Here is a 16626-nt window from a genome sequence, read left to right as displayed (position 1 = left end):
GTGGTAAAAGTGGATGTGTGTAACGTCCAGAAGGAATCGTTTCCGACCCTATAAAGTATATATATTCTTGATCAGCATCAATAGCCGAGTCGATTGAGCCCTGTCTGTCTGTCCGTCCGTCCGTCTGTCCGTCCCCTTCAGCGCCTAGTGCTCAAAGACTATAAGAGCTAGAGCAACGATGTTTTGGATCCAGACGTATGTGATATGCCACTGCTACAAAAATAATTCAAAACTTCGCCCCGCCCACTTCCGCCCCCACAAAGGACGAAAATCTGTGGCATCCACATTTTTAAAGATACGATAAAACCAAAAACGCAGAATCGTAGAGGATGAGTATATCTTCTAGAGTGATCTGAACCAGATCGTATAATTATTATAGCCAGAATCAAGAAAACAATTTCACTCTTTCTCGCTCTGTCTCTCTCTAACACACAGGTTTCATGGGCGGTTTTGCCAATTGCAAAATATGAGTTCAAGGATATCAGAACCTATAAGAGCCAGAGCAACCAAATTTGGTATCCACACTCCTGTGATATCGGACCTTGACCGTTTTGTGTCAAAATTTCGCCACACCCCCTTCCGCCCCCGCAAAGGACGAAAATCTGGGGCATCCACAAATCTCAGAGACTATTAAGGCTAGAGTAACCAAATTTGGTATCCGCACTTCTGTTAGATCAATCGACTCGGCTATTGATGCTGATCAAGAATATATATACTTTATGGGGTCGGAAACGATTCCTTCTGGACGTTACACACATCCACTTTTACCACAAATCTAATATACCCCAATACTCATTTTGAGTATCGGGTATAAAAACGCAGAATCATAGAGAATGACCATATCTATCCGGTTGCTGAATCTGGATCAGATCGGATAATTTTTATAGCCAAAAGGAACAAATCAATTTTCAGTGGCTAGGCAGCGCCCGACGTCACGCTCAGACTGATTTTCTGTCTCTCTCGCACGCACTCTTTGTCGTGTCGTTTAATATTAGCGGCGTCTGCCGGAGGAGAGCCATACTGACTAAGTATCGGGTATAAATGTAGAGTTGCTGTGTCCGCAGCAACTCACAACGTTCCCCCTCGTTTGTCCTTAACTGGAAGCTAGAACGGCCACAGTCTGCCACAACTGCTTTTGGCTCGCTCATTTTTGCAGAAATGTCAAGTTAAACCTTCGAAATTGATTTATATATATATTTTTAACACACAGTAGGTCCAAATGTTGGAAGCTGCGGGGGCCCTTTTTTCAGCACTGACTCCACATTTACGAAATAAAGATATCTCTTCTGTCAGATTTTAGCTTAGTGTTTTATAGATAGTTTTACAATATTTAAATATTTACATTTTTCACTGACCCTTCAGCCCAATATTCATATTTATTAAATATTTTACAGCCTTATATGGAAGAGATATTCACGCAGCTCAAAGGAAAACCATTCAAAAAGTTTTTGGAAAGGTAAATTGCATTTTTCAACCATCAAATATCTAATATTTAGATTTATTATATTTATATATCTATTCTATTTAGTATCTATATATGTATATAAAAATCAAAAATTCTTAGACTTGTTGCCGCTGTGAATTTGTATACCCGTTACTCGAAGAGTATGGGGCTACATGATTTGTGGTGGAAGTGGAAACCATCTCTGTCTGTCCGTCCGTTCGTCTTGTTTGACGCTTAGTTCTCAGCGACTATAAGAGCTACAGCATCAACATTTTTTATTCAGACCCTGTTATATCACACTGAATCGAGTTTGTTTCAAATTTTTGCCACGCCCTCTTCCGCCCACACAAAGGACGAAAAACTGTGGCAATGACCATATCTTCCAGACTGCAGAATGCGAATCAGATCGGATCATTATTATAGCCAGACAGAAAAAATGGCGTACTCATTTGCTGTCGCTCTCTCACAGACGCTTTTTCGTGCATTATGTGCGCCATCTGGCGGAGGGTAGCCATACTGATTGAGTATCGGGTATCCCCCCCGATTTTTGGTCAACAACAATTGGTCATGTCGCAACTTTTTCCGAACCCCCGCGACCCTCGCGGCCTACACGAGATTCTTACGCCTTGGACAGGCTGTAAGGTCACAAGCTGTCAACTCGAGCTTTTTTACTAGTGACATGATTACCACCAAATAAGTCTTCAGTTACTGAGGTTTGGATAAGTACTAGGTTTGCTTGGATAAATGTGTGGTTTATATACTGTTTTGATAGTTACTATTGTTTACTTAGGTCTACAGATATTTTATGGGTCATTATCACCATAACGGGTCTCATCATGTGTTTTTATAGATTGCATATTTACTTAAGTCATATTATTGTATATATGTATTGTATTATATTATATGTATATATGTATTATATGTAATAAAACTGAATTTATGAAGTCGGACAGTCATGAAATTGGGCTCAAATTTGCCCAAAAAGCGAAATTCGGTTGTATTGTTGTTGGTTTTGCTGCTGCGTGCATATACAGAGGACAAACGAAAAGAAGAGCGAAAGAGAATTTTTCTGTCGATGTTGCTGTTGTTGTTGGGTTTTTTTCTGTGTCGACGCGCAATACAACGATCATAGACGCACAGAAAAGAATAGCGATAGAGAAAATTTCGGTCGACATTGCTGTTTGGTATTTGTTGTGGAGTTCGCGCGGAATCCACGTGCAAAAGTGGTTCGACATTTTCGAACATAATGCTGAAGCTATCTGACAAACAAATATATGTTTAGGCCAGAGGCAAGATGTGTGGCGCAGCTAAGCTATTCTTGGAATCCGAGTGCTTGTCTAATTTTTACGATGTAAGAAAAAACGAGGGGGAACTCTACATTTATACTCGATACTTAGTCAGTATGACTCACCTCCGGCAGACGCCGCTTATATTAAACGACATGACAAAGAGTGCGTTCGAGAGAGACAGAAAATCAGTTTGAGCATGTCGTCGGGCGCTGCGAATTGATTTGTTCCTTTTGGCTATAAAAATAATCCGATCTGATCCTGATTAAGAAATCTGATAGATATGGTCATTCTTTATGATTGTGCGTTTTTAGTTTTCTCGTATCTTCAATATTGTGGATGCCACAGATTTTCGTTCTTTGTGGGGGCGGAAGGGGGTGGGGCGAAATTTCGAAATACACATGTAACAGTGATATTTAACAGGAGTGTGAATACCAAATTTTTTTGCTCTAGCCTTAATAGGCTCTGAGATCTGCGGATGCCACATATTTTTGTCCTTTGCGGGGGCGGAAAGGGGTGGGGCGAAATTTTGAAATATACTTGTGCAGGTTCGATATCACAGGAGTGTGGATGACCAATTTGGTTGCTCTAGCTCTTTTAGTCTCTGAGATCTAGGCGCTCACATTTTTCAATATCCAAAGACGACCATGAAACCTGTGTGTTAGAGAGAGACAGAGCGAGAGAAATTGAAATACTTATACGATCTGGTTCAGATTTTGCACTCTAGAAAATATATAGTCATCCTCTACAATTCTTTGAAATTGTGGAGCCACAGATTTTCGCCCTTTGTGGGGGCGGAAGTGGGCGGGGCGATGTTTTGAAATAAACTTGTAAGAGTGACATATCATAGAAGTCCTGATATAAAATGTCGTTGCTTTAGCTCTTATAGTCTTTGAGCACTATGCTCTCATAGGGACGGACAGACAGACATGGCAGACAATCGACTCGGCTATTGATGCTGATCAAGAATATATATATTTTATGGGGTCGGAAACGATTCCTTCTGGACCTTACACACATCCATTTTCAGCACAAATCTAATATACCCCTATACTCATTTTGAGTATCGGGTATAATTTATATGCGAATTCGAAAGTAATACCAATAGTGCGGATATCCACCAATCGCTGCGAAATCGTAAAATGGAGAGATCGGAAACTTTCCACGAATATTTGTTAAACATGGAGAAGATAGCAAACGTCGGAAATATTGAAGAAGCAGCAAAATTGCGGTATATCGTAAACAGGATGCAAATAAAAAAGCCAGTTTAAAAGGCCGATGTATCGGTGCCAGTCGTATAAGGCGTTGAAGGAAGAGCATGCTATTTACGAACTGGTTCAATGAAAACTCAGCAGTGACAAAAACACAGTTGCATTTAAGAATAAAACGTCGGTAACTGAAGGAAAAAATTATATTGTTTTAATTGCGGTTCGCCGGATCATAAAAGAATGTCGTGTACAGCTGATACAAAATGCTTTAGTTGCAACGAGAGTGAAAAGAAATGCCTAGAATATGTCCAATTGAGCTTAAGATCATTCAAGATGGATTGTTAAAACCTTTTTTTGAAGTCGCCAAGCCGTGAGTCTGGAGATGAAGCTGCAGCTGTAAAAAAGCATATTAATTGAGTGGCTCGATTAGGGTATTGTACGCAAATCAACTTCTCACATAGCGAGCAGAATTGTAATTTTCAGAAAGAAAGATCAAACGTTGAGAGTCTGTGTTGACTTTTTGAATTCAACAAGGTGCCGTTCGGATTTACAAACTCTCCAGCAGCTTTAATACGGTTTGTAAATCATATTTTCTAGCCGTATGTGCCGTATAAGCCGTTTATGCAGCTGTATATAGATCACATCATTATATATACCAACGACGGCGAGGAATGCATTACCAAAACAAAGAAAGTTATAATGATAGCAGCTTCGTATGAAATGAAGATTAAATGGAGCAAAGTTTTTGGGTCTTATTATCGAAAATGTACAAATCTGGCCAGGAGAAGAAAAGTGCTCAATCAAGGCCGTCCAAGCGTTTCTGGGTCTAAAAGCATTTGTTCGCCAATTTATGGCACAATATGCACAGGTCCACTTACAATTCTCTTAAAAAAAGACGTCGATTTTAAGATTTGACCAGAGGAAGAACGGACGATCCAGCAGTTGAAATCCTTTAGCCTGCTTTGCGAATCTACATGAATTGGATGCTACACACTGACACTCCAAAGATGGCTACGGAGCAGTTCTGTTGCAGATGTTCGAGGCAAAGCTTCACCCGGTTTATTTCTGGAGCAAAAAGACGACGCAAGCCGAATCTATGTTGCCATCCAGGATGGATGACGACAGTCCTGATGGCCGAATGTAAGAAGGCTGTGCTGACTGTACGCTCGCGTCCCCTGTCCCGATCGCGAGAGAGCAGAGAGCGAATCACGAAAGCGCGGCAAGCGCCCGAGAGAGGACTCTCAGTACTCAGTTCTCAGCCGTCGTTTTAATAACTCGTCTCATCAGTTGTCCGTCGCCAAAGTCGCCAACTTAATTATCATTAAAAACCTACCCTAAAACTTACATTAAATATCAATAAACGTTATCCTAATTAACATTCCTGCATATATATTTGAGATATTAAAATCACAGCGCCTTGTGGCCCACTATACTATTTACCCATGTGACCATGTCCATATGTGAACACCGTCTGTCCGTCTTGTTAATCATAACTGAAATATGATTTTAGATATTGGAAAAATTAGATATTAAATTTGTTTGTTCTGGCAGAATAGATATTTGATAGATATATGTCGGTCCGTATGTTTATATTAAACTACTCCCTTAATAGAATAGCTATCTCATCGAAATTTTTAATATACACACACTACTGATATGGTCACGTCTCGAAAAACTTTTTTAATAAATGTACAGAACTAATTCAATTCACTTTTAGTTTTCTAACCTACAGTAGATTTTACAAATATGTAACAAATAAATTTTTCTGTTCAAATATATAGTTTGTGATCGATTAAATATCAAAAACATAAGCAAGTCTATGTTTTTTTTTAAACGGCATAAGAGTAGATTTTACAAATATGTAACAAATAAATTTTTCTGTTCAAATATTTTTTTTTTGTACAAATTACCCCAATTCTTTGGCTTTTCGAAACGTATTTGTAATTGTTTTTAATTGGGTTTAAGTCAGGAGGCCAGAGTAAAGGAATTCTTCGCGCTATACGTGCTGGTAAGTCTGTATATTGAAGTTTCCGATAAACCATCCGATATTTCTTAGCGAATTTTAGCGGATATGGACTTGGAAGACATGAAAATGATCCTTTTGGGCAAGACTGATGATGCGGTTGTCTGTTGTTTTTTTCTTCTTCCATCGTCGTTTTTAAGTAAGAACTTTTGTCTTTGACGTTGATATGCAATGACTTTCAAGTGGCGATGCACCATCAATTGGCACGTGTGGAACCAGCAGAAGGCTGTTATTCGCGGATCCCAGGAAAACCGTAGCCAAACTCTCGCCCAATCGACCGCGGGGCACATGCCGAAAGCGAACATGCAGGAAAGATAGCTGTTAGACTAATATTCAAGGAAAATAAGAACCAAACTTGTTAAAAGGGACTCTTTGAGACCTGGAACAAAGGTAGCTAGAAATCCATCGCAGTAGATTGGGCGGGAACCCTAAAAGGTCAAGTTTTAATGCTAGAAGGGAGTGATTTACAGAGTCGAACTCTTTATCGGCCAAAAAACAGCTGTCTGTAGATTACCTTGAAAGCCTTTGATAATGAAGGAGGTAAATAAATAAATAACTAATAAATTTGTGGTTGTTGATCTCCGCCTTATAAATCCATGCTGAGCTGGAGTAATAAGCGATTTGCAGAGATGTTGCAAGTGCAGAGTTAAAATGTTCTCACACATTTTAGTAATAGCGGATAACTTAGATATATCTCTATAATTTTGCATCAGAATTTATGCCTTTTTCATGGAAAGGAATTATAAACGACTCTTCCAAATCGGGGGAAGCAAGAAGAATCAATAGACAGGATGAATAGTTTAAGCAAGGTCCACACGGAGCCTAGGTGAAGTAACTGAGTATATAGCTTGGAACTCCTTCTGGGACCTCGTCTGGGTAGGCTTACATATAGATCTAACTATGTTAGCTAGAATATATAAATATATGTAAACGAGCAAAAGTGTAAACATGTCACTTCTTCCCTAAACAGACAAACTTGCCCACCAGTGTCTCCGAAAAACATCAACTTTCCACAAACCACTGAAGTAACATACCTTGGTGTCCGTTTGGATACACGGCTCACTCGGCGTTAACACATCGAAGCTAAGAGAATTCTACTAAAATTAAAATTTGTAACCTACATACATTGGCTCATAAACATCCGTTCGCCACTAAAACTGGAATACAAAGTATTTTTATAGAATACAGTTCTCAAACCAATTTGGGAATATGGCTCCGAACTATGGGGAAACGCTTGCATCAGTAACTTAGAAATAATCCAGAGGGCCCAATCAAAGATACTGATAACTATCACTGGGGCACCATGCTACATTCGGAATGAAAATATTCATAAAAACTGAAATGTAGAATCTGTTAAAGATGAAATCGCCTAAGTGAAAGAAAAGTATTAGGTCAAAAATCTGGCCCATCCTAATAGACTTAACTTGTCACACTAGCCATACGCGACTCCGGCGAAGAGACCTCACCACCCAGCAATAATACATAGGGCTGTACTCCAAATAATTAATTGTAATTCATTATTATTATTTTAAGGAATAGAGAAGTTTACAAAACTTAACAAACCTAGATGGTATAGCGCTGGCTGCAGTGCTATATTATTAACATTGTTATTGACCGTGAAAAAGATCCGGATGTGATTTTCATCGGAGATTGCATATTTGAGACGCTACAAGATAGCGAGACGTGGAATCAGTATTTTGCACCATTGCACTGCCTAATTTTCAGCATACGGGACAGAATGGACAGAATTGGACAATGTTAATCCGAAAATAGTTGCATGTTGGCACCAACAATGTTAACAACAGTGCCGCCGAAGTAGCGGAAGGTATTCTCGCAAATAATAAAGTCTCGCGAATAAAGTGCCAATTCGAGCTGCTTTACGAATTGCTGTCGCAAATCCTCAACGAAAACGATCTGGAACGCGATCAAACTCCATCCGAATAGGGAGAGTGGGGAAAAATGGACTAATGCACGTACTCAAATCTTAATCAAACTATACGATATGCAATTGATCACAAATTTGGTTATATACCTAAATCGTATAGAGTATTCAGCGTGGAGCTGACACAACTATACCAACAAAAATGTAAACACGTTTTTTTACCCAATTAAAAAACATTGCGAAATTATCAGCCAGGCTCCGTTTTTCACGTTCACAAAAGTTTTCCGATTTTCTTTTGAATACACATTAATTGGGGCTCCCGTTTTCATATTCCGCAAGATTTATTCGTTTTCAAAACGAAAACATTTTCGATGACGAAGTAAAAAGTAAACGGCATTTTATACAACCAAACGAACCTTAATTGCAAACGGAAAAAAATAAATGACTTATTGATGCATTAACATAAACTTGACACCTATATCAGGGTAATTTAGCTCTTGCTATCTTTATAAATAATTTTATTTTACCCCAGCCTCAAATTTGGCTTCGAAAAAATGGGCCAGAGCAACAACAATTTTCGTTTTGGTGCAAATAGCAAACAAATATGTGAAAACTGGAGAACCTTAAAACGAAACGTTTTGGCTGAAAACGTAATCCGCAAAAAGTAAATTAAAAACGGAGCCTGCCTGTATATGTCATATTTTTTGCACCTCCCATGCATACATGCAAAGATAAGGCACGCAAAAATTGGATTTTCAAATTTATTATTTACATTTATACATTCATGCAAACATTCCCAAAAACGTTATAGCAATAGTATTATAATTGAATTAAGTAATTTGTAAGAACTGAATACAGAAGTTTCCTTAGTAAAATGGCTATATGTGCAAAAATTATTTTAAATTTTTCTTAAAAAGTAATAGATGCTTGTTTGGTTTGACTATGCAGTTCTCATCTCTTATTGTTGTGCTCAGTTACTACAAATTTTCGTATTCTTTGAACCACATTTGTGGTACCATTAGCTTAGATAAGAGATCAAAGTCGCGCTCTACGTAGAAAACAGATACATATATGTATGTGCAATCATGTTTTTTCATGTTTTGAGAAGCATTGTTTCAGTAAAACTGATAAGCACTCGTAAGCACTCATTATTGCTTCAAACCAATAAAAATTTAAAAAATGCATTTTAGCTAAAAATGCCACATGGTAAAGAATTTTCTGAGGGGGAACATGGAAGGATCAAGAGAATAAAATTAGCCGGCATAACAACTGGTCGAATAGCTTCGCTAATGTATCACCATCGAAATACTATTTCAAAACTTTTCATAGATCCAGACGGTTACCGCAAAAATCGTCAACTTGGCCCAGTAACAACCATAATAAAATTGACAAAACGGTACTTGCGGCAGTTTGCAACTGAAGACTTAATGAGCTGCAACAAAATCAAGGCAGAACTCGGGTTAACAATCCCCAGGCAACGTGTGAAAAAAATTTTGAACGAATATTTTAACCTCACATATCAAAAGCAAGTGGGCTAACTCCTCTAAACTAAACGTCATAATACGCGCACGTCCTTTTTGAAAAACACAAGTTCTGGGACCACGAATTAGAAAATTTAATTTTTAGTGATGAAAAAAATTGAATTTAGGCGGTTCAGATGTCCATCATAAATATTGGAGAGACCCGCGTCATCCACGGGCAACTTGCTACAAGCCAAACCATGGTGATGGATCGCTTATGATATGGGCTGCCTTTAGTGCTAAAGGGAAGTCTCCAGGTCAAGCAAGCCGTCAACAAAGTCATGTCGTGACATGGGCTAGGTTACTAGACTCGTTTACCGAATACCAAGCAGTTCCTGGCAAGTTTAAGTCACCAAGAACTATCATATGATCTTTATCTGATAGAGAGGAAGAAACAGCAGTTAAAGCGGACAAATGCTGTTCATAAATAGAGATATCCGAAGAAGGTGGAATATTCGAGCAATTAATGAATATAGCGAAAGCGGGAAGAATCAGTTTTACACACAGGAATTCCAGTTCCGGTTGAGCCTGGACTGTGAAGTGTTCCGACGTGAAGTTAGAGTCCACTGCAATCAGAACCCCTCCTGCACGTCGAGACGAACGGTCCTTTCTAAAGGTTGTGTACCGACCTGCCAAAACCTGGGAACTAAGAATGTCCGGCTTTAACCAGGTTTCAGTAAACACAATTACGTGGGAAGCAAATGCAACACTATCCCGGAAAAGAATGCTGCGCTTACTACGTAAGCCTCTAACATTCTGATAGGTTACTAAGAGAAGTTTGTGTTTTGGAAGTGTGGAAGCAGGACGGGAAGATGAGGATGGCACATTGTCATGATTTGTAAGAGTTATGGGGGGCCTATTCTTCTTCTTAGCTTTCAACTCCTTCACCACCAAATGCTCTGGCCAAAATTTGGCAGAGCAAATGGTGTCAAAATGAGTCGGGGAGACACCTATCTTAAATGATGCTATCGCCTTGGCATAAGAGAAACTAAACTAATCCACCATTAAAGCCGCCAATAACAGGCTGCATGTTCTCAATTTTCAATAAAAATTTCAAAACAAATTGGTATCAGGTAGCGTTGTGTTGCTCATGAGTGAGTGAACAAAAAAGAGTTGTTCACTTAAGTGAGCAACTGAACATGTTCCTTCCAAGCTGTTCCTTTTTGTTCACTTGTTCTTTTTTGCTCATTTGTTCTGTGTTGTTCACTTGTTAATTTTTGCTCACTTGGTCTCTACTCACTTTTTGCGCAATTTTGCTCCTCAAAGGGCATTTTGCGTTCTGGCAGTTGTTGCTCATATTTGCTTTTACTTCACACTTTTTGTATTACCGGCAAAACTGTTTAATCTTTTGAAAATTCAGTATGTCTCTAATTCGAAGTATATTCGATACTTCGAAAGTATAGTGAAATTTGGAATCATTGCAATTTTTTTTGTTAGTTTTAAATGTTTGATTAAAATTGAAATGTAACGTATTTTATTTGTGTCAAAATCTGTGGTGCTTAGTGATCTGTGCGTGAACAGTGAGCAAGTGAGCAACTAAGCAATCTAAGTGAGCTAGTGAGCGACTGAGCAATCTAAGTGAGCAATGAGCAACTGAGCAATCTATGTGAACAAGTGAGCAATATGAGTGAGTTGACTCACTTACTAAAAAAGAACAAGTGAACATGTTCCCCAAAATGACCAATGTTTACCCAACACTAGTATCAGGCCAATGTGCCAGACAAACGCTCAAACCGGAATTAGTAAAAAAAAGAGAGCAGGGAGGAGAGCGGTTATAGCGAGAGCTACCAAGCACAGAGCGCAGAAAGCTTAAATAGCGCGAGAGAAGGAACAGTTATTTGGGCTTGGATAATAAGGACAGAGTGATATCTAAAGCAAATGCTACGGGATAAGGGCTCGCGCACACTGTAGCTGAAATCGGAGCTGAAAGCGGAGCTGATAGCTGATTTATAAGCTCTGAAAAAACAAACACACTGCACCGGTGCAAGTGCGCACATTGCAGACTGAGCTGAGCTGAAAGCTGAAAAAGCTTTCTAAAATTAGCTCAGCTTAGTTTGATCGATCAAGCATGTTTGTTTTTTCAGCAAGCTGATTGCTGATTTTGTTCAAGTGTATTGGTTCATAAGTGATCGAAAATGGGCTGCAAAACATTGTTAAGCGAAATTACAGTTAACCCAGCGCTGGGGAATAAGCGGGATTATTAAAAATATTTGAATCATAGTTTTATTTCTGGCAGGCGATAAATTGGGCAAAAAAGTTTTATTATTTACCATTTTCATATGTCAATAATCAATATAATATACTATGTCCCCAAGTACAGTAAACGCTCGAAAGACATCACAATGTTTATTTTTATACAATATAATGAATAATTGAGAAATTTAATAATAATTCGTAAAATAAAAGTAATACGAATACAATACATAACGGAAATGTGGTTGAAATACACGAAATAAAAAAAAAACGAAGAAAACTTCCGTCTGTCCGTCCGTCCGGAGATAGACAAAGGGAGGCAGTGGCTTTCAGCAATCAGATCAGCCGACAATGTACGCACCTGCAAGCTGATTCTGCCTGAAAAAAGCTCTCAGATCAGCTGAGCTTTCGGCTCCGATTTCAGCGCCGATTTCAGCTCCGCTTTCAGCTATAGTGTGCGCGAGCCCTTAAGGAGATAGACAAAGGGAGGCAGTGGCTTTCAGCTTTCAGCAATCAGATCAGCCGACAATGTACGCACCTGCAAGCTGATTCTGCCTGAAAAAAGCTCTCAGATCAGCTGAGCTTTCAGCTCCGATTTCAGCGCCGATTTCAGCTCCGCTTTCAGCTATAGTGTGCGCGAGCCCTAAGAGCGAGCTAAAGTCAGCGTGAGCTTACTTACAGAATGCAACACACAAAAAAACAATTAACCAACGCACAGAATTAATATAAAAATTATGTTTTTATGGAATCAATAGGCATGCACCCGTGTTAAAGAATAGATTTTTTTATTGTATGTTAAATAGAGATTTTACTAAAGGTTTATTTTTAAACAGACCGGCTGTAATTGCAAAATAAAAGGAAAAGAAACGGATCGAAAAACAAAAACTCGTCTGGTCACTACGAATGAGAACGAACGAAAAGCCACACACGTTTTCTGTCTCTCCCGCACGGGCACATTGTCGCTCAATGTAGCTATACTGACTATGTATTGGGTATAAATGTAGAGTTGCGGTCGCCGCAGCAGCTCACAACGTTCCCCCTCGTTTGGTCTTAAGACATGCTTGAACCTCATCTGCACGTGTACTGGTATAACTGGTAAAGTTTGCCGAAAGTCTCCAATGAATAAAACGCCTTCGAGTGCACATATATGGGATATTCACCCCAATAATAAATTGGCAATACCAAAATATTTCAAACAGGTGTCTCTATGGCCCTTAAATTAGGAGATGCCTAAATGCAGAGTAGTAATGTATCCAACAGCCGCTTTATTTACGAATAAATTTTAATAACAAGCTGTTTAGTGGTTCTGAATGTGGTTGAAATGACGGAAGCTCGACTTTTACATCACAACATCACAAAGAGAGCAGTTCTTCTCCTTTAAATTTCAATGCTGCACAATGGTTCCACATTCATGGTTCATACTGCTTAGAGATAGCATATTATCATCGTCATAGGATATATCTATTTCATAATGAAATCGTGAAATCTTATTTATCTTTCGAGGGGCGGAAGTCGTTGATACTGACTTCTTTTTTCAAAGGTGTTTAGAAAACGGGAAACGGGAAAACGGAATTTCTAATAGTGTGTGAAAACCTAGCACGACGTTATTTAAAACTTTTCGTACTATCAGCAGCAATAGCCAAGTCGATTGAGCCATGACTGTTTGTCCGTCTTTCCGTCCGTCCGTCTTGTTTAACGCCTGGTTCTCAGAGACTATTTATTTAATTAACAATTATCTGCTAATAATGGTACTTAATTACAAAAGGAGGAAAGAAGAGAAGTTAAAAGTATGTTAAATTTAGGTGATTTTAAATATTACATGCTATTAGCTTAATGGATAGTTCAGGGGATAAGGTATGACAGAGGGAGTTATAGTTGTGGCATATAACCTTAAACGGTTCATGTTCGGCATATTTAGACCTACATATGGGTAAGCGGATTGGCCTAAAAGTACGGGTAGGTCTAGATGGAACGGCAAAGTCAATCTGACCCAAGAGAGTTTGGGAGTCAACAATCCCGAGAAGGAGCTTGTGCACGAACATTGCCCCATTACATCTTCTGCGATAGTGCAACGACGGCAGGTCAATTAGATTTAGTCTAAACCAGTAGGGTGGCAAGATTAAGTTTAAGTTACGAAGGGCAAAAATTAAAAATTGCTTTTGCACGGATTCAATAACAACCTGTTGCTCTTTATACTGCGGGCTCCACACACAAGAACAATAATCCAATATCGGACCTACTAACGAGATATACAGTTGTTTCGTCACGTACGGGTCGTCAAACTCCTTGGACCAACGCTTGATGAACGCTAAAACACTGTTGGTGCTGCTGCTGCTCTGAACAAGCACCCTTAGCTTTATTTATTGTTGCGGCTTTATGGCTCTTAAAATACATCTTATGATCAAATAGGATCAAACTCGAAATTCGCTCCAGGACATGATTTCCTAGAAGCTCTGAAGCGGCAGGCCTCCTGCCCGGACCGAAGCGACCGGCCCTGCAACGGCAGAGCTCGGCACCAGCAGCCACGGTCCACTGGAGGGCGATCCCGCGGGAGGAGTGGCCGGCGGCGGTGGTCCGCGCGCAGACCCAGATTCGCCTCGTGGGTAGGAGGGTGAAGAAGCTGGTGAGCGAGCGGGGTACCCGGTACCGCATTGCGATGTCGGCCACGCGCACGGAGGTGTTCCGCGAGCACAAGTAAGAAAAAAAAGGGGGAAAGAAAAAAAAAGGAGAAAATGAATAAAGAGAGAAGAAAAAGAGAAAAGTGGAATACGTACGGGGGAGAGATATCGAGTGGATCGCCTAAACGCCCCTACACCTTATTGATAGGTGGGGATTCGGCCCCAGCCAGAAAATTGCAAGGGCTGGCAGCGCCGCCCGAGAAAAGGCGCCAGAGGGCGCCAGGGCGCCCGTGATCCCAGATGCCGTAAGGAGCGCGCGTAAAATGGGGCCGTTTGAATGAGGAAAGCACACTCCGTCGCAAGGTCGCGGAAAACGGGAGTATTCCGCTGCGGGAAGAAAGAGGGGGGTGTGAGGAACCGTGGTTCCCACAGGCTGAATTCGACCAAAGCATAGCCGGATAAAGGCGGTGGGACGGTCGGATAAAGGCTGATGGCTGGCTGGATAAGGCGAAGGTCAGCCCAGATACCCACGGATAGCCGGATGCGGCGAAGAGGCCAAGGGCCCCGAGAGGAGAAGTGTCCCGCTCTCGGAGCAAGAGAAACGCGAGAGGCAGAGGAGACGGCGGGATCGGGCCGGCAGCGATCCGACGCATGACCAAATAGGGGCATGGGATCACGCCACCGGCCAGGCCCCGTTACGAAGGCCGTGGAAACCAGGAGACGGCGATGGAAAACTACCAACGCCGAGCCGGGGCCCGTCAAGGGGCTATAAAAGGAGGCTGCGGCAACGAAGCGGCTCTCTTTTTCCGTGGAGAAGTGATCGCGCGCGCACGTTGAAACCCCGTCGAAACGTGAGAGTAATACCCGGTACGGTTCGAAGAAGTGCAGTGAAGTGAATAACAACAGGAAGACAGGCCCCGCCTGCCCCCAGAGTGAGTCTAAGTTAAGAGGTGATCCACAGTTGCCGGCGGAAGCTAAGAGGGGAGTGCGAGACGTAGAGTGCGGATTTGCGTGGCGGGCCAAAGCAATAGCGGAGGTCAAACTGCCCCAATCAACAGCCTCAACGCTGCCACACCCGACGAGAGCCCACGCGTGGTGGAGATCCATAGATAAGCTGAATTGTAGCATCTAGCCCTAAGTCCTAATATAAGTACGAATAAAGAGAGATTCGATTAAAGAAAAGGAAGGTCTAATCATTTGTCGTTGGGGGCAACAATAAAAATACGTTGCGACGAATCGGCCGACCGCTGAGCGAGCCCAGCAAACTCAAGCGAACCAAGAAGCAGGTCCGTTACAATACTTTCATAAAATTGTGACCACCCAAGAACCGATTTAGCTTTCCCATAGCATCAAAACCATTAAGAGCGCAACTCAATTTAACTTTAAAGTTATAAAACACTTAGAAAATCAATAAAATTAAAGTCTTACTGTAGTATTCGATGAACAGCTCTTGACCGTTCTGCATCAGGCTTAGAACCGTGTCCCATACGAAAAGTGTCTTTGGCTCAGGGAATTCTAGAAAGCGGTCGCCGCGTTAGTTAATCCAAACGGCATTACGTCAAATTCGAACAATTCAGCGTCACAGGCGAAGTAGTTTTGGGCCTGGTCATCTCCGCTCTGCAGATCCATTGTAGAGAACTAATTGGAACCGTGCAGGATCGTAAGAATGTCCTCTGTTTTCGGCAGAGTCGTTAATCGTGACGTCATTGAGCCGCCGATAGTCCACTCAGAAGCTGGTCGGTCCGTTCTTTTTTTGGTCTAGTACGGCCGATGAGGCCCAGGGACAGTTGGAGGGGCGTATTACTCCGTTGGCCCACATCAGTCGCTCCACTTCTTCTATCTTCGCTAGAGCCAACCGCCGTGGTGGCTGCGATCGTGATCGTGGCCGTGATCGGCCCGTGTCTTTGTTGGTCTTGCCCGTCTCGTCGTCGTTTTTGGCAAAGGTCGTCCGATAACGTTAGAGCAGCTCCTCAAACAGTGCTCGCGCTTCAGGCTCTACGTAACTTAGTAGGGAATTCCAATCAAAGGGGTCCTCCCTTGAGTCCGCCTGCTCTCTTTCAGCTCACCCAACACGGTGAGTAGAGGCATATTCGGTCGTTGAAATTGAGGATCCGGACCACTAGGGTATCACTAATAGGGTCAACGATAGCGCTACCCAGGGCCATTCCCGACGGTAGATCCGACGTTTCGCCACGTTCCAGGACAAACTGTGAATTCACCTTAATTTGCGTGTCGCTCCTTGGTGGTATGCACGCCGTCTCCATTAGGTAGAGTATATTCCCTTGGATGAAACTGGTAAAGTGTAATGGCACCGTCCCCATTGAAAAATTAAGCAGTAGCGCGCTTAGGTTCATCGGCATTTCGTGCCGGAGTAGGAAGTCGACTAATAAAAGGCTGGGTGGGGATCCGCCCACGAGCAGGGGGGGTATGAACCGTCGCGGCAGTGTTTAGT

General features: G+C 41.4%; 1 protein-coding gene across 4 annotated transcripts in view; it reads left to right on the top strand.

Moving 5' to 3' along the window:
- The window catches only part of LOC117188156 (G protein-coupled receptor kinase 1), a 316657-nt gene that overhangs the window by 104052 nt on the left and 195979 nt on the right, over positions 1-16626 (top strand). For 3 of the 4 annotated variants that reach the window (XM_033391573.1, XM_033391572.1, XM_033391574.1), the window contains exon 6: positions 1395-1456. In XM_033391573.1, the coding sequence (XP_033247464.1) occupies positions 1395-1456 (62 nt within the window). Of the gene's footprint in view, positions 1-1394; positions 1457-6931; positions 8026-16626 lie in introns of those variants that run through there. The other variant, XM_033391576.1, reaches the window with a different exon arrangement.

This window comes from Drosophila miranda, chromosome 3 (genome assembly GCF_003369915.1).
Source record: "Drosophila miranda strain MSH22 chromosome 3, D.miranda_PacBio2.1, whole genome shotgun sequence".
Classification (NCBI taxonomy): domain Eukaryota; kingdom Metazoa; phylum Arthropoda; class Insecta; order Diptera; family Drosophilidae; genus Drosophila; species Drosophila miranda.
This window is presented reverse-complemented; position numbering and strand designations above follow the sequence as displayed.